Source organism: Zootoca vivipara, chromosome 13, assembly GCF_963506605.1.
Source record: "Zootoca vivipara chromosome 13, rZooViv1.1, whole genome shotgun sequence".
Taxonomy (NCBI): Eukaryota; Metazoa; Chordata; class Lepidosauria; order Squamata; family Lacertidae; genus Zootoca; species Zootoca vivipara.
The window spans coordinates 18,534,531-18,557,025 of record NC_083288.1 but is presented as its reverse complement, the minus strand read 5'-3'; the positions used below and the strand labels follow the sequence as shown (position 1 = coordinate 18,557,025).

At 47.8% G+C, this 22,495-nt stretch overlaps 1 protein-coding gene across 1 annotated transcript in view; it reads left to right on the top strand.

Moving 5' to 3' along the window:
* The first annotated feature begins 4,903 nt into the window (after positions 1-4,903).
* ITGA3 (integrin subunit alpha 3) overlaps positions 4,904-22,495 on the top strand; it is a 91,946-nt gene continuing 74,354 nt past the window's right edge. Inside the window, exon 1 of the mRNA XM_060281422.1 lies at positions 4,904-5,527. Coding sequence (XP_060137405.1) covers positions 5,298-5,527 — 230 coding nt within the window. The 5' untranslated portion in view covers positions 4,904-5,297. The remainder of the gene's footprint in view (positions 5,528-22,495) is intronic.

Below are 22,495 nucleotides of genomic sequence, written 5' to 3'. Positions count from 1 at the left end.
CTGGAAGTCACTATGGGAATGTTAGGGATGTGGATTAGGATATATTATTAGATAGATCCTATCCAAGCTTGTGTTAGCAAGCTTCCAATATTAGCAGAGTGACATTCCCCTTTTGTGCGCAGCAAAGCATGTGCGTTAGATTCGCTAGAATCTCTATAACAATATTACACTTTATAGTTCAATATTACACTTCCTGGCAAAGGTCCCCTTTGTCCCTCTTAAAAGAAATACACAACACAGTGTTTATAAAATAAGATAGAGTTTACTTACAGTTTCATCCTGAGTTACAGCATAATCTCAGAAAGGCAGGCTTGCTTAGAAAAGTTACAAGTATATATACATCTAGAGACTACTTAGTAAAGTAAGACTCCATTTGGTCTCACTCTTGGCTGCAGGCCTAGAGTGAGAACCATGCTAACTAGAGATTCTCTGGAGATGTGTCCTCATCGAGGGAGGAAGTAGCTAAGAGAGAGAGAGTGATTGCAGGCTAGGGCTTTTGTCTAATCCAACTCATTTGCATGTCTGAGGGAACAGGAACTGACCTGTAGTCAGGTGTCCCTCCAGGTGAGTTCCTGTTAGTGGACACTCTAGGAACTGTTGTGACTTGTCTGCCCCAGTGTTCCATCCCACAGTCACGATGTTGGCTACCCCTGAGAAAGGCCTTTGGTAGGATCCAGCACGGCTCTTCTTAGGACTTAGAACAGGGGTCAGCAACCTAAGGCCCATGGGATGGAAGCAACCCCTGGAGGTCCTTTGACCAGCCCACGACTCACCCCCGAACTGAGCTGCCCGCTCGCGCGCTGCACTAAACCAGCACAGTGCGGGGACTCGCTTCTGTGGTGCTGGAAATTGCGTCTGCGCTTGTGCAGATGCCGAAAATCACAGGCGCACATGCTCATGCGTGCACACCATCCGGCCCACAGAGGGATCTCCGCGGGACCAATCCGGCCCAGGCAAGATAAACCTCGCTGACCCCCGACTTAGAACGTGAAGACCGCCTTTCTTGAGGTATGTTCCCATACATGGTGATGAAGGCACAGGGTTTCATTTCCCATGACCCCTGGCCAATGGCCATGATGCCTGGGGCTGAGGGGAGCTGGGAGTCTAAAAATACCTGAATGGGCACAAGTTAGCCACCCCTGTTTTGAAGGGAGGACTTCTCCTTTTAGGGAGCAAGAAGGGAGAGGGTACCTGCGAAAAGGCTATGCATCAGGAGGGGAGTAGGAGGCGATCTGAAACCTCTGAACTCACCAGGAGGGGAGAGAAACACTGCCTGGTTGAATCTGAGAATGGTGAGAAATCAAGCTCGTCTTGATTGATGCCCTGTTCACGATTCCTCCACTGCTAATGGGGAAAATCGAGGATTCTGCACCGAACCTCTGGAAGACTCCACATTTCCTCCTGCCTCCATTTCCTCTTTTCTCTTGGAATCCCAAGATTATCAGGCCGAAAACATCCAACAGCAATTAATGCATTCCATTCCTCAAACAGAAGAGCTTGCAATGATACGCAAGCAAATTTCCTGGGAACAACTTGTGGTTAAGAGCTGAAAGTCCATTTTTTTGGCCACCCAGAAAAAGTGTGGCCTGGCACACAAGGCACAACCGGAAGCTGAAGCAAATTCTCTCCCCACCCCCAAAGTTCTCTGGTGTGAATTTCGAAGTTGATTGTTCTCCAGATATTCCCCGGTTGCTCAAATATTTGCTGTCTGTATTTGCCAATGTGTGGACATGTGATACGTGTCGCTGACTGCCTTGCTCCTATCGGCATCAACGCTGACCACAGTTCGAAACACAGAGAGCGCTACAGTAGTCCCTTCCGAATGTAACTAGTTGATGGGTCACCAGAGCTTAGAGGGAAAGCACATGCACCTATTTATTTAACATATCTCTGTCTCGCTTTTCAGCGCAAGCCCTTACAAGGCTGCTTACAGTGGAATGTTAAAACCCAAACAGCTAAGTGTTGGTAATGTAAAGAAGTAGAAAGTACATTTTACCATATGTGGTGGACGTGAAAGGAGCTAGGGACTTTTGGGAGACTATTTACAATGAGTTGAAAAAGATATTTAAGGCAACTATCCCCCCAAAACTAGAAGCTTCTTCGTTTTACTAGAGATAACTGGAGCCAAACCCAGATAAATCTATTTGTGTGGCAATGTCCCTCCCTCCCCATAAATAATGCACAAGACACAGAGAAGTAAGTTTTAAGTGGGTGAAAAGGCCACAACTTTATTGGTTAAGGATGTTGAGCGGTATTGGCTTAGGCATTGGACCCATCCGATCGCTTGCGGTGCCAGGAGAAGAGAGGCAGCGTTCCCGCCTCCGGCCGGATTTAAACGCGGGGAAGGCCCCGCCTCCCGGCCGGCCCAATTGGACGGCCGGGGTGTGACGGAGGCGGGAACACCCCTCTCGCGAGAGGGCTGAGCTACAGCCCCCTCGCGAGGGTGGAGTCGGGCCACGCCCACAACACCACCTCCGTAAATGCGGAAGTGGTTTTCTTTACACAACCATGGCAGCACAAATATTATACGCACAAAAATGGCATAATGAGGTGCTCCCTAACGAAGAAGAATGGCAGTTGAAATTGATAGAATATGTAGAACAGACAAGTTTGACGTGTAAAATTAGAGATCAGAAAGAGACTGCTCTTAAAGAAGATTGGAAAATGTTTGCAGAATGCTTAAAAGCTCAGTGTAAAAAATGTTAGACTGCAAATAGGATTTGAGTAAGAACAGCAGTGTGGGGGGGGGTGAACTTTTTGTTTTTTATGTGAGGTAAGGCGAAGGTATAGAGGAATGATAATATGCAGCATAAATTGAAATTTTGAGGGAAACATGGAGGGATGGAGGGGAAGTCATAGGGGGAATGATTGATTGCTAAATTTGAAATTAAGTTTGTTGAATTGTTTATTTGTTGAAAATTTATAAAATCATAAAAAACAAAACAATTGAATGAACATACAATAAAAGCAGCAGGTTATAAACGTAACTTCACAAATCAGAATGAAAGCTCAATAAGAAAACTACAGCCAATGTTGTCTAACCTTCCCACAAACTTGGTGCAAACAAACCAGTATGAATGCTTAGTAAACATACAACATCTTTGAACCTACCTGCAGATTTTGTGCAAATAAACCAGAACAAATGCTCAATTAGAAGGTCACCTGGAAGTAACTTATATGTCATGATGATAAATCAGCTACGGGGTGTGGTTTTGAAACTATGAAATCTATGAATTCGGAAGAATACCTGTGCGCACACAGAGAGCACTTTGAAATACAAACATCCGAAGTGGAAAGCCATCCCAGGGAGGACCAAACAGCATAGCTAGATTTTGATATAAATACACGCACACACACATTTTAAAATCCACAGGTTAGAACCACAGATTTGTAGAGCTGGAAGGCACCCTGAGAACCATCTTTTCTAGTCCAACCCCCTGCAATGCAGGAATATGCAGCTGTCCCCTACAGGGATTGAACCTACAACCTTGGAATTATCAGCACCATGCTCTAACCCAGTGGTTCCCAACAGGTGGTCCGGGGACCCCCAGGGGTCCGCGAGCTATGCCAGAGGGGTCCGCAAGATGCTATTAGAATAAAAAATATATTAAATATATTTCGTATGATAACAGATTTTTTGTTTTGGCCGCTTCCTGCATGAGCAGAGTCTAGTGCAAAACTAGAATTAGATGAGGCAGTAGTTCTGCTGTATGCCGTTAGGTGGCGCTTTACAAACACTACTGTTTTGCAAAGAGGCAGCGCGCGCATTCTACTAATGCTCAACTCCCCAAGATGCTTTGCGCATGTCGGCTTCATTTGTGCGCTACTGTGCAGGTATCCTGTCTTCTCCATTCCCCTCCCTCCTCCCTGGACTCTTATAAAAAGACTCTTAATTTGGCTCTCACTTTTTAATTTTAGGATTAGGAATTAATGGGGGTCCTTGTCACAATAGCGGCTTGATGAGGGGTCCTCGAGAAAATTTTGTTGGGAACCCCTGCTCTAACCAACTGAGCTTTTCTGAGATGTGGATGTCTGCTTGCCAGTTGCCACATTTGAAAGCTGTCTGTAATTTCAGTGCAGTTTACTTGACTCGGGGAGGGCTTGCACAGCAGGGATCAGTCCCAGAACCTCAACAGTAGAGAGCAAGTGAGGTGGAGTGGCTAGGATGTTGAACTTAGACCAGGGAGAGACAGCTACCAAGCTCTGTTTTGCAACAACGCTCACTGGGTGATTTTGGACCACTTTATTGCCTCCTACCCTATAGGGTTGTTGTGACAGTGGACTTGGGACAGGCAGAGAGTGAGGTGGGCATCTTGGCCGAGGAACAGGATAGCAATGCAATAACGAAACAGACAAACCTCACAGCACCAAATGTAGGTCTTTCCCAGGGCGGACTGAAGGAAATGCAAGGGGCATCTGTTAAAATATTTTGATCCAGTGATGGTTCTGAGTCAGGCAAACTTCTGCTTCCTGAAGATAAGCCCAGCGGTTTACCCAGGAAAGCCGGCAAGTGCGCCAGAACCGGCTCTTGTTATTTCTCGCGCGGCGTCATAATAAACACAAGGGTCCCCTGAGCACGTGCAGAGTGCATCCCCTTGCCCGCTGAGTAAACGCAGCGCCCCCCCTCAACACACCTGTGATCACGGAGAGATGCGCTTCGAAGGGAAAGCGTGCGCCTGGAGCTTCCAGGCAAATCTGGGTCTTTGTACCTTTAAGGTTTCTTTTTTTAATAAAAAGAAAAAGAAAATACTAGCAAGAATGAAATCAGTCCCCCGGCCTTTTATCTGCCCTCGTCTTTGTTTGCGCGCTGGGCAGGTGTCCAACCTGTCCGGGGCCCCTTTAAGAACCAAGTGCTTGTCACTCCTGCTCGCTCCGACTGTTTCTTTTTCCCCCGGAAGAAAAGTGTAGCCAGAGCGGCTGCTCAGACTCTGTGCAAGGTGGGGAGGGAGGTAACCAAGCAAGCACACGCGCGCCTCGCTTGCGCGATACCAGGCACAGAACCGGCTCCATCCGAGCCTTTTTGCGCGTAGGGAAGAACCGGGTGGAGAGGAAGGAATTCCCGATCGCTAAGCAGGGAGCCTGCTGCTACAATCTGCAACATTCACAAAGGAGGTTGGAGAGGGGAGGAGGAGGGCAAAACTCCAGGAACTGAAAGCAACAACAACAGCAGCAAGCCGGGTTCCAACCCTACCCCCCCCCCAGCAAAACGAGCAAGCCACCCGCAAACTCCTTTGCAGAAGGGCGCAGCAGACTCCTGGGAAGCAAAAAGAAGAAGAAAGAAATTGGCGAAACACGACATGGGCGCTAGCCAGTTCCACCTTTGCAGACCCGCAGGACGCAAGAGCCAGCTTGGGAGGCAGAAAGCGCTCCTGCTGGGATGCGCCCTGTGGATTTCCCTCTGCGCCCCGAGATGCGCGGCTTTCAACCTGGACACGAAATTTTTGGTCCTCAAGAAAGGCAAGACCCCGGACAGCTACTTCGGACTCTCCGTGGCTCTGCACCATCAAATGGACCGGCAACGATACCTGTAAGTGAAAAAGCTTTGGGACGGGGAGTGTGCAGTGTTTGGTATTGTGAGAGGCGCCCTTTTCTCTGGAGCCCACCCCCCCTCTCTTTCTGAACTTGAGGTTCAGACTGGAGGCATAAAATCTGCTGCAGTAGTTAAGAGGGTAGCAGGCATTCGAATCACACAGAACTGTCCTGCAAGCAGGGATCTGAGATGTAGAGAGCTGTCCGATATTTAAGCTGACATCCCTTTTTGTTCACAGCTCTGCCCCCTCTCAGGAAGTCCCCTCTGAACTCTGCGAGACTTACTTTTGAGTAGACCTGTCTAGGGTGTTATACTGAGAGGCACACTCTTTTCTTTCTGCCCATTTTTGCCTAGAACAACAAGTTGGCAAAGCCCCCAGTTCTTCGCTCATTCCCCCTCCCTGTCACCAACGAAGTTTGGCAGTTCCCCAATCTGCTTTTAATTAAATGTCATATTCTTGGTTCCTTCTCTTGGGGATGGAGATCTAGCATATTTTTGTGGTCTCTGGCTAGCAAAAGGGACTCTTATAATAAGTGTCTGTGAACTAATGGAGAAGTTATTTGCATTCCCCCTGCCCGCCTCAAAGCGTGCTGCAATTCACATCTGTTTGTGCCATTCAGCTTGTCAGCTTTTTGGATTTAGCTGGAATTCATCTGTTCCTGAACTTGATGCCTGTTTGCGTGTGTTTGAGAGCAATTTATGCCCTATTGTGTTGGGATTGTACCACATGTGGCCTGGTGCGTCCAACATCAATTGGCCCTTTGCTTCCGAAGCAAGATCTTGATTGAAACCAGGGAAGCGGCTGCAAATGTGATGGTTAATGCTGTTTGCTGACAGAAAATATATTCAGGGTCACTGAATATTGGTGGCCACCAGTAACACAAGACTGGTGGTTGCCAGCTGTGGCTGCCCATGAAGCCCGAAGGGTTTCTTCCACACAAATTAGGCTTGTAAGAAGCATTCCATTGTAGCCAGTGTCACGGGTTGCAGAGTGCTTGGTTGTAGTTTGCAGATATGTCCACAGACCCAGAAAGATGGCAACTCCTGCATTCGAAGGTAAATTCAAGGCTGCCCAGCAGCACATTGCAACCTAATCAGAAACTAACTGCAGGGTTAGAAACCGAGATATATGAGCTAGGCTCCAAATAGGTTCTTAAACCAAGATTACAGTGGCCAGAACAGAATGTCTAGTTTGGGGGTAACACGGCTCTAAAGTCTTATTTTTTTCAAATGATGGACAGCTGACTGTGATGGCTTCTCAGTTAAACATCTGGCTGGTTCAGATGAGCCCTTTGAGCTAGGTTAAGAGCTCTGAGAACTTAGGGGAGAAAAGTCACATGATCCAGGGACAGTTCACACGTATACCTGTTCCAAACTCTTTTTCTTAAGGATGGCTGCTGCTGCGCAGGCTGCGCAGAAAAAAAGCATTTTGGTTCCAAAAATTCATTCTGATTGTGCAGATAATATATAACTGATAGAATTCTACAGGATGGGGGGGGGGCATGAGTGTGTGAAAACAGCTCAGATTCAATGATCCCCAGGCATGGTGGGGATGATATTTTATGTGAATCGCCCTGAGACCTTTGGGTATAGGGCGGTATATAGAAATTAAATAAATAAATGATAAAAAATGTCAGGTGCCATCCTGGCACCCAGGCATCTTCGCTTGGTCGCAATTGGTCAAAAGCCAGGTGCAAAATGCGCCTGGCGCCTCGGTAATTTCGAACACCGACAGCACGTTGAGATACCTTACTGGGGAATAGTGCAACTTTACTGCAACATACCCCTGAGCAGAATAAAAAGGGCAAATCAGAGCTTTAAAAGGAACCCCTGACCGTTAGGTCCAGTCGTGGATGACTCTGGGGTTGTGGCGCTCATCTCACTTTACTGGCCGAGGGAGCCAGCGTACAGCTTCTGGGTCATGTGGCCAGCATGACTAAACCGCTTCTGGTGAACCAGAGCAGCACATGGAAACGCCATTTACCTTCCCGCCGGAGTGGTACCTATTTATCTACTTACCCTTTCGAACGGCTTGGTTGGCAAGAGCTGGGACCGTGGCGGGAATTCGAACCGCCGACCTTCTGATCGGCAAGCCCTAGGCTCTGTGGTTTAGACCACAGTGCCACTTAGGGACACATCCTTACTGTCCCAAACCTGCTTAATTCAGAGCAGTGCAGTTTTGTGTAGGATATGCACATGAAGGCGAGGCTCCCTTAGCACTCACTGTGTGGTTCCTTGGATGAGGCTTAATTCTTATGCCAGTGGCAGCAGATAACAGGTGCCAACCAAGAAATGCAACATGCAGCCACTCTGTTGGTTCCCGAGAAGCCTTTCGAAACCTTACCCAGCTAGGATTCAGCACTAAATATTTAGTATGTATGTCACACACCCACCCCTTTTTTTAATGGCATCAAATGGTTGCTGGAATGCTTTTATTTCATCTTAGAAATTTATATCCCACTCAGTATTTAAGTAAAAAAAAACACCCCAAAACTTATATTATTATATATTTTATGCTATTATTTCCATTTATATGCCTTTTTTCCCTACGTAAATGTGCACCAATGCAAGAGTACCTCTGCTCAGAGAACTGCCCTGGTTGCCCATTTTCAATTGGACCTAGTTAAAGGTGTTACAACAACAACAACAACAACAACAACAACAATACCTATATTTATACGGTTACCTACTGAGAAGATTCATTTAAACAGCAGCTGTATTAGCAACCCCTCCTTATAATAATTACTAATCATTTATTATCTATACCCCACCCATCTGGCTAGGTTTCCCCAGCCACTCTGGGCGGCTCCCAACAGAATATTAAAAACACGATAAAACATCAAACATTAAACTTCCCTAAACAGGGCTGCCTTCAGATGTCTTCTAAAAGTCAGAGAGTTGTTTATTTCCTTGACATCTGATGGGAGGGCGTTCCACAGGGCGGGCGCCACTACCAAGAAGGTCCTCTGCTTGGTTCCCTGCCACCTCACTTCTCGCAGGGAGGGAACTGCCAGAAGGCCCTCGGAGCTGGACCTCAGTGTCCGGGCTGAACGATGGGGCTGGAGACGCTCCTTAAAGCCCTTAACAGCTTGGGACCAGTTTACTTGTGAGATCGCTTTACCCCATATAGGCCCATACAACCGCTTCAGTCTGCAGAACTGGCAGTGTTACAGGTACCACATAATACTAATTCTGAACTTCTTGTTGTTGGCACCCATCTAGAATCATAGAATCATAGCATCATAGAGTTGAAAGAGACCACAAGGGCCATCCAGTCCAATCCCCTGCCAGTAGCAGTCCTGTTCTCTCCCACACCAACCCAACATGCTTGGCCAAGGCACCATCAACCTTGAGGCACAGATCACAACATAGATCTTTCTCCTTTTAGAATCATAGAATCATAGAGTTGGAAGAGACCACAAGGGCCATCCAGTCCAACCCCCTGCCAAGCAGGAAACACCATCAGAGCATTGCTGACAGATGGCTGTCAAGCCTCTGCTTAAAGACCTCCAAAGAAGGAGACTCCACCACACTCCTTGGCAGCAAATTCCACTGCTGAACAGCTCTTACTGTCAGGAAGTTCTTCCTAATGTTTAGGTGGAATCTTCTTTCTTGTAGCTTGAATCCATTGCTCCGCGTCCGCTGCCCTGGAGCAGCAGAAAACAACCTCCCTCCCTCCTCTATATGACATCCTTTAATATATTTGAACATGGCTATCATATCACCCCTTGACCTTCCTCTTCTCCAGGCTAAACATACCCAGCTCCCTAAGCCGATCCTCATAAGGCATCGTTTCCAGGCCTTTGACCATTTTGGTTAAAGGCCTGGATGGTCAAAGGCCTGGGAATGATGCCTTATTTATTTATTTATTTATTTATTTATTTATCTAAATAAATCCATATTTTCGTGTGGCACCACTTACACATTGGAACTCCCTGCCTCATGACATCAGCCAGCCACCTTCGCTGCTCTTTCAGCACCTGCTTAAAATGTGTGTGTTTTTCTAGGCAAGCCTACCCAGACAGGCAGACATCATCATTGAAACACCTCAGTCAATACCAGCTGGTGAAAATGTATGTGTTCCGCCAGGAATCTGGTGGCATTGTTGACGGGGGACACTTCTATGGCAAGATCTGTTGAGATGGGCAGTTTAGGATGCATAGATGGTCTCTGGCTCTGCTGGTGTTAAGTGCCTGTCCTGGCCTGGCTTAGCCAAAGATACACCAGGATAACTTAATAATAATAATGTTATTATTTATACCCCACCCGTCTGGCTGAGCCGAGGCCAGCGCAAGGCCAGACCAAAATGGACATTCTGGGGGTGTGGTTTGGGCAGCACCGGGGTGGGGGTGGGGAGACCCTTAGGCCGAATCCTAAGCTTGTTCTGCTCATTCATATGATTGGCAGCCCTGCATAAAACACTATTTTAAAGGCAGGTTTCCCCTCTGCCAGGCTTAGGCAGAGCAGCTGCCGCGGTTCCACAACTGAATGGGGTTCGGCTCTGCTGTACCTTTAGGGCAGTTTAACTTACAGTGGCTTGTTTTACGCCAAGCTTCTTGTGTGCATAGGATTGCTTCCTATGTCTGGGCCACACTTCTCAATGTGAAGCATTGTGGAGAGACACCTGAAATGGGTAGTTATAAATAATAATAATAATAATAATAATAATAATAATAATAATAATAATAATAATAATACAGTGGTATCTCGCAAGACGAAATTAATTCGTTCCGCGAGTCGTAGAGAAAATTTCATCTTGCGAAGCGCGGTTTACCATTTACCCGGTTTACCCGGTCTACCCATTTAATTAATGCGTTCCTATTCGTCTTGCGAAGCGCGGCCAAAGGAAACTTCGACTTGCGAGACGCCTCGCGCAACGCAAAACGCTTTCGTCTTGCGAGTTTTCAGTTGCACGAGGCATTCGTCTTGCGGGGTACCACTGTAACAACAACAACAACATTTATTTATTTATTTATTTATTTACCGCTCGTAGTTACACAAAACTCTTAAGCGGTTTATAACACAGGTTAAAACAGGCATCCCCAAACTGCGGCCCTCCAGATGTTTTGGACTACAATTCCCATCTTCCCCGACCACTGGTCCTGTTAGCTAGGGATCATGGGAGTTGTAGGCCAAAACATCTGGAGGGCCGCAGTTTGGGGATGCCTGGGTTAAAACATCTTAAGTGAACAGCAAACAGCAAAACGAAAAGGAGAGGATTTCTACCTTCAGTGAAACATAACTCAATAGAGCACCCTCGTCGGTATCAAAAAATAAACATTGCCACATAAAAACCCAGCTGCAAAAAAACACACAAGGAAAATCCATTGTAAAAGGACTAGATCCAAGCACCCTCTAAAGATCAGGCAGCAAAATAATTAGAAACGGAAATGAGCTAAAAAGTATAAATTTCACTTTTTTAAATTAACCCCCCCCCACACACACACCCTGATTCGCAGTGAAGCAAAAGAAAACCGACTCATTCTTCCCTACCACCATACATCAATCCATCATCCCATTAAAATCACGAAGAAAACTTAAAAACTTAAGAGTCATTTTAAAAAAATGGGCAAGAGAGATATCAGCCTAGCGGGTGAAAAGCAGGCTGCCATGGAATAATGCAAGGAGGATAGCTCAGTTGGTTAGAGCGTGGTGCCATTAAGGCCAAGGTTGCAGGTTCGATCCCCGTAAGGAACAGCTGCCTATTCCTGCATTGCAGGGGGCTAGACTAAATGACCCTCAGGGTCCCAACTCTATGATTAGGGTTCCAACTCTATGATTCTATATGAAGGGGGATGTGCTGGATTTCCAACAGCCATCCCCTTGGGGCATGTGAACTGGAGGCTCTTGGCTTGCGTTCTCTCCTCCTTTTTTGCACGTGGCACACACTGGCCTGCTTGATCCCTTTGAGTGTGTTCTTCGAAGCACATGCCTAGTCTTGCAGATGCTTCCCTGTGGTTTGTGGCTCCTCCTTCACTCCCGCTGCCTGTCTGCCATGCAGAGAGAGTCATCTGGGTGGGACGCAGGTACCTAGTGCGTTGGTAGTTTAGGGCTGTTTGAGGAGCAGCCGTTTTAAGGTTCTGATCCTATGTTTACTTGCTGGGAGGGAGGGCAGGGGATGGAGGATGGAGGAGGAATTTGATTCACTACACCTTTAAAGCCAGATCTAGCAGATCCACGGTTTCTGAAACAACACGAGAACCGGAACGCAGCTCATCTTTGAAACGTGCTTTTGTCTGAATTTTGTGGTGCAGTTTTCCAGCCAAACGTTTACTAAAACGCATATGATAGTGTCGGCATTAGAATGAGGATATTAGATACGGCAACACATTCTATTCAGGAAAAATTGCTTCCGGAAATGCGTACATCAGTCTAAACTGCGTTTCTTCCTTAGCAGAATTCTGCACTAAAACGCTAAGGACTTTCCCCCCTCAATGGAAAAGTTCTCCGCAAATATGCGGAGAACCCGAAATGAAGATTTGAAAAATGAGAAACTGAGGGAACTGAAATGGATAGATCCTTCCAGCTCTACCTGGGAGTAAGGCTTGTTAAACTCAATGGGACTTACTTCTGAGTAGTGGCTTCTTCTTGAAACAGTGCTGAACTGGACGGACCAGTGATCTAAAGCAGTTTTCTATGCCCTTACGATATGAAACACTGCACAGTAAAGTATTGTATTAATTCTCTACGTGGCTGGCAAACCTACTGAGGCTGGCATCGAAAAATCTGAATTTTTCCTCCAGTCTTCCTAAGTAGTCTGTCTCTCTGGCTTTTGTTACCTGTCATCCACATATTGTGTGTGCATGTGTGTGTGTAAATACACTTACAAAGCACTGAGAAGAATTCCAGCCATGTGCAAAAGGTTAAATGGAAAGGTATTGCCCTAATGTGCAAAGTACCTATGCAAATGTGGTGGAGGAAAGCAAAATCAATGGAAATTCTTCCTCCACAGAAGTCTATTTTCATATGCATCAATTATGCTTTTGTAATTGTCTCGGCCAGAGAGCTTCATGGCTCAGAAAGATTCGGATCTGAGGCTTTGCAGTCCTTAACTGATCCGCTTGCTGTCTGGCTTGCTGCTTCCAAATCATTCCTGGAAAACCCCAAGCGGTTGTAGTTCCAGGAGCCCTTGAGCACAGGCTCCCTCCCTCTCCCCATAGCCTGACTCCCTTTCCTTCTAACTCTGGGTGCAGACCTCACTGTCTTCAAGAGGGGAGAAGCAGGCAAATAAGCAACAATTGCTCCTAATTGCTCACTTACCGTATTGGCCCAAATATAATCCGCATCCGCAAATAAGCCACACCTTTAAAATTCAATGGGGGAGGGAGAAAAGGACAATACCCAAATATAAGCCTCTCCCTTAAAATTGGGTTACAGGCTGAAAATCGCTGCGGTTGGTAGAATTTTAACTCGGATCCAATTTAAGCCTTTGATCTTCCAAGCCTGCGAAAGTTACCGTACAATCTCTGAAATGGCAAATCGCTATTCAGTTGGCTCCAATTCCGCAGGCACTCACACCCGTAAATGGCAAGTGAAGAGTCTCAAGCTCGCAAAATCGACAATAAAACATTTACCGTTTGTCTGTTTCAGCAGCAATATCGTAAAAAGGCCAATTTTTGTAAGGTCGCGAATTTAAGCCGCACTTTAACTTTTCACGGTTGAAATTTGGAAAAGAAGGGAGGCTTATATTCAAGCCAATACGGTAACTTCATGAAAGTTCAGCAGCAGTTTAGTGGACATTTCTCCTAACTGACATGCAATTGTGTGCAATTTTGCCTAAGACAAGCATTTCTGCAAGGCAATTTCCCCGAAAGTGATGCTTTTTTTTTTGCATGTCCTCGTCACTAGTATACACAGCTAGGGTTGCCATATGTCCTCTTTTTCCAGGACACGTCCTCCTTTTCATGGGCAGAGTTATCATAGCGATCCATAGTTAAAAGTTGACGTTGGCCCAGGTGTCCTCTGTTTTGCTCTTCAAAATATGGCAACCCTATTTTCCTGCACACTTCCCCACGGCAAACGCATCTCCGTACTTATTAGTTTGCTGGAAAACTATGTTGCAAAATGCGGAGAAGTGTGGATTTTGAAAGACGGTTGTGTTTCAGGAATGTAATGTTTCAGGAAGAGCGAATTGTGTAGCTTTGCCTTTAAAGGTGGCCCAAATTGGATTGCAATTGCTCCCTACTCCCTAGTGGAACAACCTTGAGTCTTTTCTGATTTTTATTTGACATTCCCTCCCCCCCCCCCCCCGCCAATTTGAATGTTTTGATTCAGAGCAATGGCCCCAAAGTATCTCTTAGGGGGTACTCTTCATCCAGACCCGACTGTGAATTGTTCATTTACAAACAGAGGCCTATCCTAGGCCAGGCTCATCCTTGAGGGTCAAGGTGTGAGGTTCCCATGGACCTGTTAACATTCTTGTAGTTCTTTTGTTGGATTGGATAAATTCTACGGGTGCTTTACAAAAGACCTTTTCAAACCACCGGATTTTTCCTCTTGATTAACTAACTCTCTCTCTTAGCTCAGGCCTCCGTTCCCATGGAGACGTGTATTATGTTGTTTAAGAGGCAGGGTTTTTTTCCACACACACCCCCTCCTTACTTAGCCTTGGTATAAATCACGGCTACTTGCACTAATTCTAAATGTACTGATCTTCTAGATTGCGTTTCAGCCGGAGATCTGTTTGTGTTCTTCTGCTCTTACTGGGGCTGCGAAAGGATGGATGAATCTGTCCGTTTCATTTTTCCAATCTTAAATTCAGCTCTCCACATTTGCACATAGGTTGGTGGTTTTTTATTTGCGAAAGGATTTCTCTTCATAGGCACATTCTTGCAGGCAATTTTGCCTGAAAGAAACCTTTCGGGAAAGAGATTCCCCTTACTAGAATGCATGAAAATGTATTTTATTTTCACTATTATATGCACTTATAGTACTAATGTATGCCCTTTGCCAGGGCCGGCCCACACATGAGGTAACATGAAGCAACTGCCTCAGGCGGCAGGATCCACAGGAGCAGCAGATCCCAATGTAGATCTTTATTCCACCCCCTCCCCCATTCCTGATGTAGATCTTCACTCACCCCTTCTTCCCTGGCAGGGAGTGGAGACGCCATTTTGTGGTTTACCTCAGGTGCCAAAATGCCTTGGGCTAGCCCTGCCCTTTATGCTAGCATAGCTACCGGTAGTTCCAGGACCCACTTCTAACCTGAACATACATTTGGGGACCTATTTCTTAACCTTTTTAACCACATATTTGCATAGTGGTAGCGCTCCTGTTGTGACCCACCATGGATCAGGCCGCAATCCTGTAGTAACTTGGAGACCAGCGCGCTAGTAAGTGCATTTGTGTGCATTTTCTTTGGCTGGAGAATTCAAAATTCAGAGAAGCCATTTCAGAAAATGGCTGCGTTTTGGTTTTCATATTGTTTCAGAAAGTGAAAATTAGGCAAGCTCGTTTTTAAAGGCAATCTAAATCTCTGCCATGTTTGGTGGGGAGTCCTGTTCCTCTGCCTGTAATAGTGGTCTTCCAGGCAAGCATTTAATAAAGCTTTTCCTGATTATTTTATAATTAGTAGTACAGTGGTACCTTGGTTTACAAACACAATTGGTTCCGGAAGTCTGTACTTAACCTGAAGCGTACTTAACCTGAAGTGAACTTTCCCATTGAAAGTAATGGAAAGTTGATTAATCCGTTCCAGACGGTCCACGGCGTACTCAACCTGAAGCGTACTTAAACTGAAGCGAACTCTCCCATTGAAAGTAATGGAAAGTGGATTAATCCGTTCCAGACAGGTCCACGGAGTACTCAACCTGAAGCGTACTTAACCCGAAGTATGAGTGTAATTGGTTCTGGAAGTCCGTACTTAACCTGAAGCGTACTTAACCTGAAGCGAACTTTCCCATTGAAAGTAATGGAAAGTGGATTAATCCATTCCAGACAGGTCCGTGGAGTACTTAAACTGAAAATACTCAAACCGAAGTGTACTTAAACCATGGGCGTAGGCAGGGGGGCAGGAGGGGGCAATTGCCCCCACTAGAAGCAGGGCCGCTGGCCAGCCTGCCCCGCTGCCCGCCCGGTGCCGTCTCCCTTCTCCCTGGCTGGCTGTGGGGCGGGTGGAGGGAAAGCCCCAGAGCCGCACAAAGTGTTTGGCTGGCTTTCCCTCCGCCCGCCCCACAGCCAGCAAGGGAGAAGGGAGACGTCCCTTCTAGCCGGCTGGCTGTGGGGCGGGCGGAGGGAAAGCCAGGCAACCGCTTTTCGTGGCTCTGGGGCTTTCCCTCCACCTGCCCCGGCGATTGCATCTGATGGAAGGGCTTTCCATGGGGCGAGAAGGCCCTCTGCCTGGTTCACCGTAACCTAACTTCTTGCAGGGAGGGAACTGCCAGAAGGTCCTCGGCGCTGGACCTTGGTGTCTGGGCTGAACGATGGGCTGAACGATGGGGGTGGAGACGTTCCTTCAGGTATACTGGGCCGAGGCCGTTTAAGGCTTTAGAGGTCAGCATCAACGCTTTGAATTGTGCTCGGAAACGTACTGGGAGGGGGAAGTGATGAAGAAAGCCTGCACCAATTTCTGTGCATCGGGTGTTAAAAAGATCTGAAAAAGAAAGAAAAATTGGCAACCCTGTTTATTAGACATCTGGCATTTAGTGGTGGGGGGGGGGTTGCATTTCCTCAACGTACTTATTCTGAATCAGTTTGGTAGCAGTTTAATTGTGCAAAGTGCTCCAGGGCCATAATTTCTTTCGGCCTTGCTAAGCGACTCTGTTTTCCAATTTTCCGTGGGAAGCGGCCTTATATCAAGCCAGACCGTTAGTCAGCCCAACTCAAGATTGCCTGCTGCCCTCTCCAGGTTTCCAGACAGGGTTCCCAACTCCACCCTGGAGACTGAATCTGGGACCTTCTGCGTTCAAAGCAGCGGCGTGCGGTGAAATTTTTCGTAGGGGAACAGTTTGGGCCAGAAGGGCAGCTTGCGAGGGTGATTGGGGGGGGGGGAGGTTGACATTGTGTGTTTGGTGTCTCGATGTCCTGACATCAGAAGCGTGAGCATCATACCTTCCTCCCAATAATAATAATAATAATACTGTAATTTATTATTTATACCCCGCCCATCTGGGTGGGTTTCCCCAGCCACTCTGGGCGACTCCCAACAGAATATTAAAAACACGATAAAACATCAAACATTAAAAACTTCCCTAAACAGGGCAGCCTTCAGATGTCTTTTAAAAGTCAGGTAGTTCTTTATTTCATTGACATCTAAGGGGAGGGCATTCCACAGGGCGGGCGCCAGTACCGAGAAGGCCCTCTGCTTGGTTCCCTGTCACCTCACATCTTGCAGTGAGGGAACCGCCAGAAGGCCCTTGGAGCTGGACCTCTGTGTCCGGACTAAATGATGGAGGTGGAGCTGCTCCTTCAGATATACTGGGCCGAGGCCATTTAGGACTCCCTAAGCTGGGCAAAAGCTTCCTGGGCTTTGGGAAGGGGACACCCGGGCTCTGACAGGATGCTGGAGCCCCCTGCCTCCTTCCCAAAGCCAGGCGGGCAGTGGGAAGGTGGTGGGAGGGCTCATGGACCCATGGGGGCATCGTGCCCCCCTCCCTAAGATGGACAGAAGCTTTTCAGGCTTTGGGAATATGGTGCCAGGGGAACATTTAGGGAGCTATCGTAGTCCCCCTAGTCCACTGTCCGCACACCACTGGTTCAAAGGCATGTGTTCTACTACAGTGGCACCTCGGTTTATGGACACAATTGGTTCCGGAAGTCTGTTCATAAACTGAAGCGATCATAAACTGAAGCGAACTTTCGCATTGAAAGTAATGGAAAGTGAATTAATCCGTTCCAGACGGTCCGCGGAGTACTTAAACTGAAGCGAACATTCCCATTGAAAGTAATGGAAAGTGGATTAATCCGTTCCAGACGGGTCCACGGAGTACTCAACCTGAAGCGTACTTAACCCAAAGCATGGGTGTAATTGGTTCCGGAAGTCTGTTCATAAACTGAAGCGTTCATAAACTGAAGCAAACTTTCCCATTGAAAGTAATGGAAAGTGAATTAATCCATTCCAGATGGGTCCGCAGCGTTCGTAAACCGAAAATTCATAAACCGAGGTGTTCATAAACCGAAGTTCCACTGTACTGATCTGTGAACTTTCTCGAAAGGGATGGAGCAGTGCGGCTGGACATTCACTCAAAATACGTGGATTGTTATTGAATCTATTGCTGCTGCTGTTTAGTTCCAGGATTAAGCCACGACATAGGCAATGAGGAGCTTGCAGCCTTCCAGATTTTGCTGGCTAAGCATTGGCCATGTCGGGAGCATCCAGAGAGCCTTGGGTTCCCCGTCCCCGGTTCAGAACACACAAAATCCTAACGGCGCTTCTGAGCATACGCAAAGCGCCTTTCCGAGGCCGTTGAAGCAAGCGCATCTGGAATGAGCAGCGAAGCCTTCCAAGGCACATGGCAAGACTTCTACGGAGCTGTGAACTCCGGATACCTCTCAGAGGCGAGTTTTGCAATAGGCCTCGTTTGCTCACGCTGCGGTACCTACTTTTTAAAAAAACAAACATATTACGGTAACACCACCAGGGCAAAAACAGTGGGAGAGCGGGGAGGGGGGGGGAAATGAGAGGGGAGCCAGACCTATTGGCTTTCGCATTTCTAAGACAGCTGGAGGGTCTCCCTCGCTCTCCTACCCGTTTGACAAGGAAGTCTTGTGCCCTGGAGAGGATTTCTGACGGCAGCAGCTGCACGGCTCAGAAAACGTCTGTGGAGACATTCCAAAGATTCATTTGCAAAGCTCTTGATGAAGTTGAGGACTTCTCTGTCGAAGGCAATGGACAATTCTGTCCCCCCCTCCCTCATTTTTCCTCCAAGAACTGCAGACCCTCACCCCCACCCCGCAGCCTTTAGGTGAAAAGGGGGGGGAAGGCAGCTGTGCACTGTGGAACATGTGTCTGCATGTGCAAACACTGTGAAAAAGTTTGGGGATTTGATCTGCAGGTGGTGTTTTAGGAAAGGGGCAGCCCCAGAGTTTAATTTCAGCCAAAGCTCACCCCGTTTTGAATGCACAGGGTTTTTGCTTTCTCCTAAAAAATACACAGCAAAGGGGCTTAGAACCCTAGAATCATAGACTTGTAGAGTTGGAAGGGACCCTGAGGGTCATCTAGTCCAACCCCCCCCAGTGGCACCTCTAAAGGCTGACACATTTATTGGAATCTATCCTTTCCTAAAGGACTAGCGACAAGGGATATTTGATGGACTTAACCTATAGCTAAGGATAGGAGGAGAAATGTGATTCCATTCCCATTTAATAGGATCATAGAATCGTAAAATTGTAGAGTTGGAAGAGACCCCATCTAATCCAAACTTAGCCCATTCACGCTTCCCAAAACTATGCTCAAAATGAAACACATAGCCGTCCTTGTGAATTTTGCAATTCTTGTGAATTTTGTAATGCCCTCCTCTAGCCAAAAGCATCATGAGTGTATAAGTTAGTGGAATGTGTGCCTCTAAATGAATGTAACTAGTGAAATAACACACAAGAACTCATTTAGTTAGGGGAAATTGCTTTGCAAAAAAGAAGTTCATATCAAGAGCAATTCACTGACGAATTTTGATGAGGACTTTACAAAACAAAACAGAATATCAAACAGGTGTGGAGATGTGCAGAACTGAATGTAAGACTGGAGAAACGGAGAGGAAGGGAAGCGGACATTTCTGCCCTTCCCTACTGAGCATGCTCTGCCAACCAGGTGATTGCTGGGAGATCAAGTTCCTTCTGGGTGTTCTTAAAGGACTCTCCCCACCCTTTGAGAAATGTAAAGTCCAAAGGGCAAGTAGGTTTGTTTGGAGAGTGTTGCTATGTATCTGTCCTTTGCTCCCCCCCGCCCCCTGCCCGCTCCACAAATAATGCCTTTTCACCTTTGAGAAAGGGGCAAGGATGCTTTCTAAAGGCAGATCTTCCCTAAAGCCAGGGCCGGCGCACCCATGAGGCAAAGTGAGGCAAGCGCCTCAGGTGGCAGGATCCGCAGGGGTAGCAGATTTGACCTTCAAATAATGCATCGCCGGCTGCTGTCGCTGCCGTGGCAGTGGCAATGTCTGCAGTGCACTCCTTAGAGCAGGGGTCCCCAGACTACAGCCCCCGGGCCGGATGCGGCCCAATTAGCCTCCCAATCCGGCCCGCGACGACCCCCGCCGCCCGCTGCCGCCGCCCGCTCTTATGGCGCGCGGCGCGGCGGCAATCTTCAAAATCGGCAAAAAATCGCCGAAAATCCTTTGTGCGCATGCGTATGGGCCTCTCCCGACCCAGAAGAGGTCATTTCCGATGCACTTCCGGGTCGGGGGAGGCCCATACGCATGCGCACAAGCGATTTTCGGCGATTTTTTCCGACCGTGTGCGTGTGCGCATGCGCACGGGCGCGCACTCCCCCGCCCTCCGGCCCGCTGCGCGCGCACTCCCCTACTCTCCGGCCCGCCGCGCGGCCGGCGCGGCGGGCACCAGCCCGAAGCCCGGTAAGTCTGGGGACCCCTGCCTTAGAGGACAGATCTACTGTCTCTTGGGCAGCCCCCCCCAGTGGCATAGCATGGGCTGCCAGCACCCGGGGCCACACAGAGAGGGTGGGAGGGAAGTGGATGGAGTACCCATGGACATTCAGCTGCCTAATGGCACCTGCAGCACCCAGGAGATCGCAGCCACAGGAATAAGAAAAGAAGAGTCGTTCCGTTGTCTGGAGAGGTCACTTCCTGGTCCACATGGAGAAGCTGTTTTCAGTGGAGCTCAGCGACAGAAGCATGCAGCTATATTGAGGCAGCACTGGGTGTTGAAATTTTGTGCCCCCTAACAATTTTGTGCATGGGGCAACTGTCCCTGTGCCCCCCGTGATATGCCACCTCCCCAGTTTTGCATCTACAAAGGCCTCTTGCTGAACAGAAGGTGCTGCTGGTCTCTTCCCACTCCAAGGGAGAAAAAGTTGGGGTCTTCCCTTGGGGGTCTCCTGGGATCTGCAGCCACCTGGCGTGATTTAGAGCACTACCGCCCTCCCAGTCATAGCTGCCAAGTACCCCGTTTTCCTTGGGAAACCCCCGTTTTTTCGTACCGTTTCCTGGTGGTCCCCCGTATCAGTTTGTCTCCCGCTTTTCTCCCTTATTCCGCTCCTGCCAGCAGCAATTCCCCCCCCCTGCTTTGCCCATCTATGGGCACCGAAAATGGCCAGCGCCGGCACCGGAAGTCGCATCTACGCATGTCCGGAAGTGCGTAGACACAACTTCCAGTGTCGGCGGCGGCCATTTTCGGTGCCCATAGGTGAGCAAAGCGACACCGGAAGTTGCGTCTACGCACTTCTGGACATGCGTAGACACGACTTCCGGCACCGGCCATTTTCAGTGCCCATCTACGCAACTTCCGGTGTCACACGGCTGCTGGTCCTGGATTCTGCAGTCCAGGGCTTGGCAGGTATGCTCCCAGTGATAGCCTTTGATTCCCTCTTCAGCCACTTGGTAAGGATAATCTGACTCCCACTCCATTGTTCCCGATGTTGATATTTATTTCCCCTTGTTCCTGATGTAGATCTTCCCTCACCCCCTTTTCCCCTGGTGGGTGGGGTTCACCTTAGGTGCCGAAATGTCTTGAGCCGGCCCTGCCTACACCTGTGTGCCCAGGTGCATGACTGACGCAAGTGTCTTCCAACTGGACAAAGTGAATGGAAATCCATTGTGTGCATTTTTAAAGATAGCTGTCCTGAATTCTGAACCTCGAAGCGGAATAGGGCTGTGTGACATATCAATATATCGTCCAAAACCGGCTTGAAGTCCGTATCGTGATATTGGTTTCATAATTTTTGACCTGAAAATATATCACAAATCATGATGTGTGTGTGTGTGTGTGTTCGCGCGCATGTGCTTTGCAAAAATCACAATGTGGGAAAAACCGTGAAGCCAGCCAATGCCTCTACATAGCTCCATCCTTATTACAGACATCATGATATATCAGTATATCCCAATATTCAGCTGGTGATATATCGTGATGTTGAAAACCAAATATCGCCCAGCCCCTAAATCAGAACTTGAAATCCTCCACGGCAGCTAGACTAGTGACTGGGAGCGGCCGCCAAGAGCATATAACACCGGTCTTGAAAGATCTAAATTGGCTCCCAGTACGTTTCCAAGCACAATTCAAAGTGTTCTTGCTGACCTTTAAAGCCCTTAATGGCCTCGGTCCAGTATACCTGAAGGAGCGTCTCCACCTCCGTCATTCTGCCCGGACACTGAGGTCCAGCACCGAGGGCCTTCTGGCGGGTTCCCTCATTGCGAGAAGCCAAGTTGCAGGGAACTAGGCAGAGGGCCTTCTCGGTGGTGGCGCCTGCCCTGTGGAACGCCCTCCCAACAGATGTCAAAGAGGAAAACAACTACCAGACTTTTAGAAGACATCTGAAGGCAGCCCTGTTCAGGGAGGCTTTTAATGTTTAATAGATTACTGTGTTTTATTTTTCTGTTGGAAGCCGCCCAGAGTGGCTGGGGAGACCCAGCCAGATGGGTGGGGTATAAATAATAAATTGTTGTTGTTGTTGTTGTTGTTGTTGTTGTTGTTGTTGCACAGATTCCTGAAAATTTCAGCTTTTGCATACAGCAGGTCGGGAGCAACACCCACAACATCTCTAGCACTATATAAGGCAGGGATTCAAAAATCTATGGTGCTTCAGATGTTGCTGGACAATGATGAATGGAGTTCTAATGCAGAAACATCTGAAGGACAACTGGTTCTTCTCTTCTGGTACGACGAGTGTCTTGATTTCCTGTTCTACACAGCACTGAGCTCCTTGGAGCTGCTGATTAAACAAGGGGGTACAGTTTGAAAACGGGGGGGGGGCAGCACAGATTTGCAGGGGCTGTGGCTTTTGCAGCATGTCTATGCAAAACCACACCAGCTTCAAAGTCTAGACATCGTTGCAAAGTGAAGCTTTTGTGAGCAAGGATG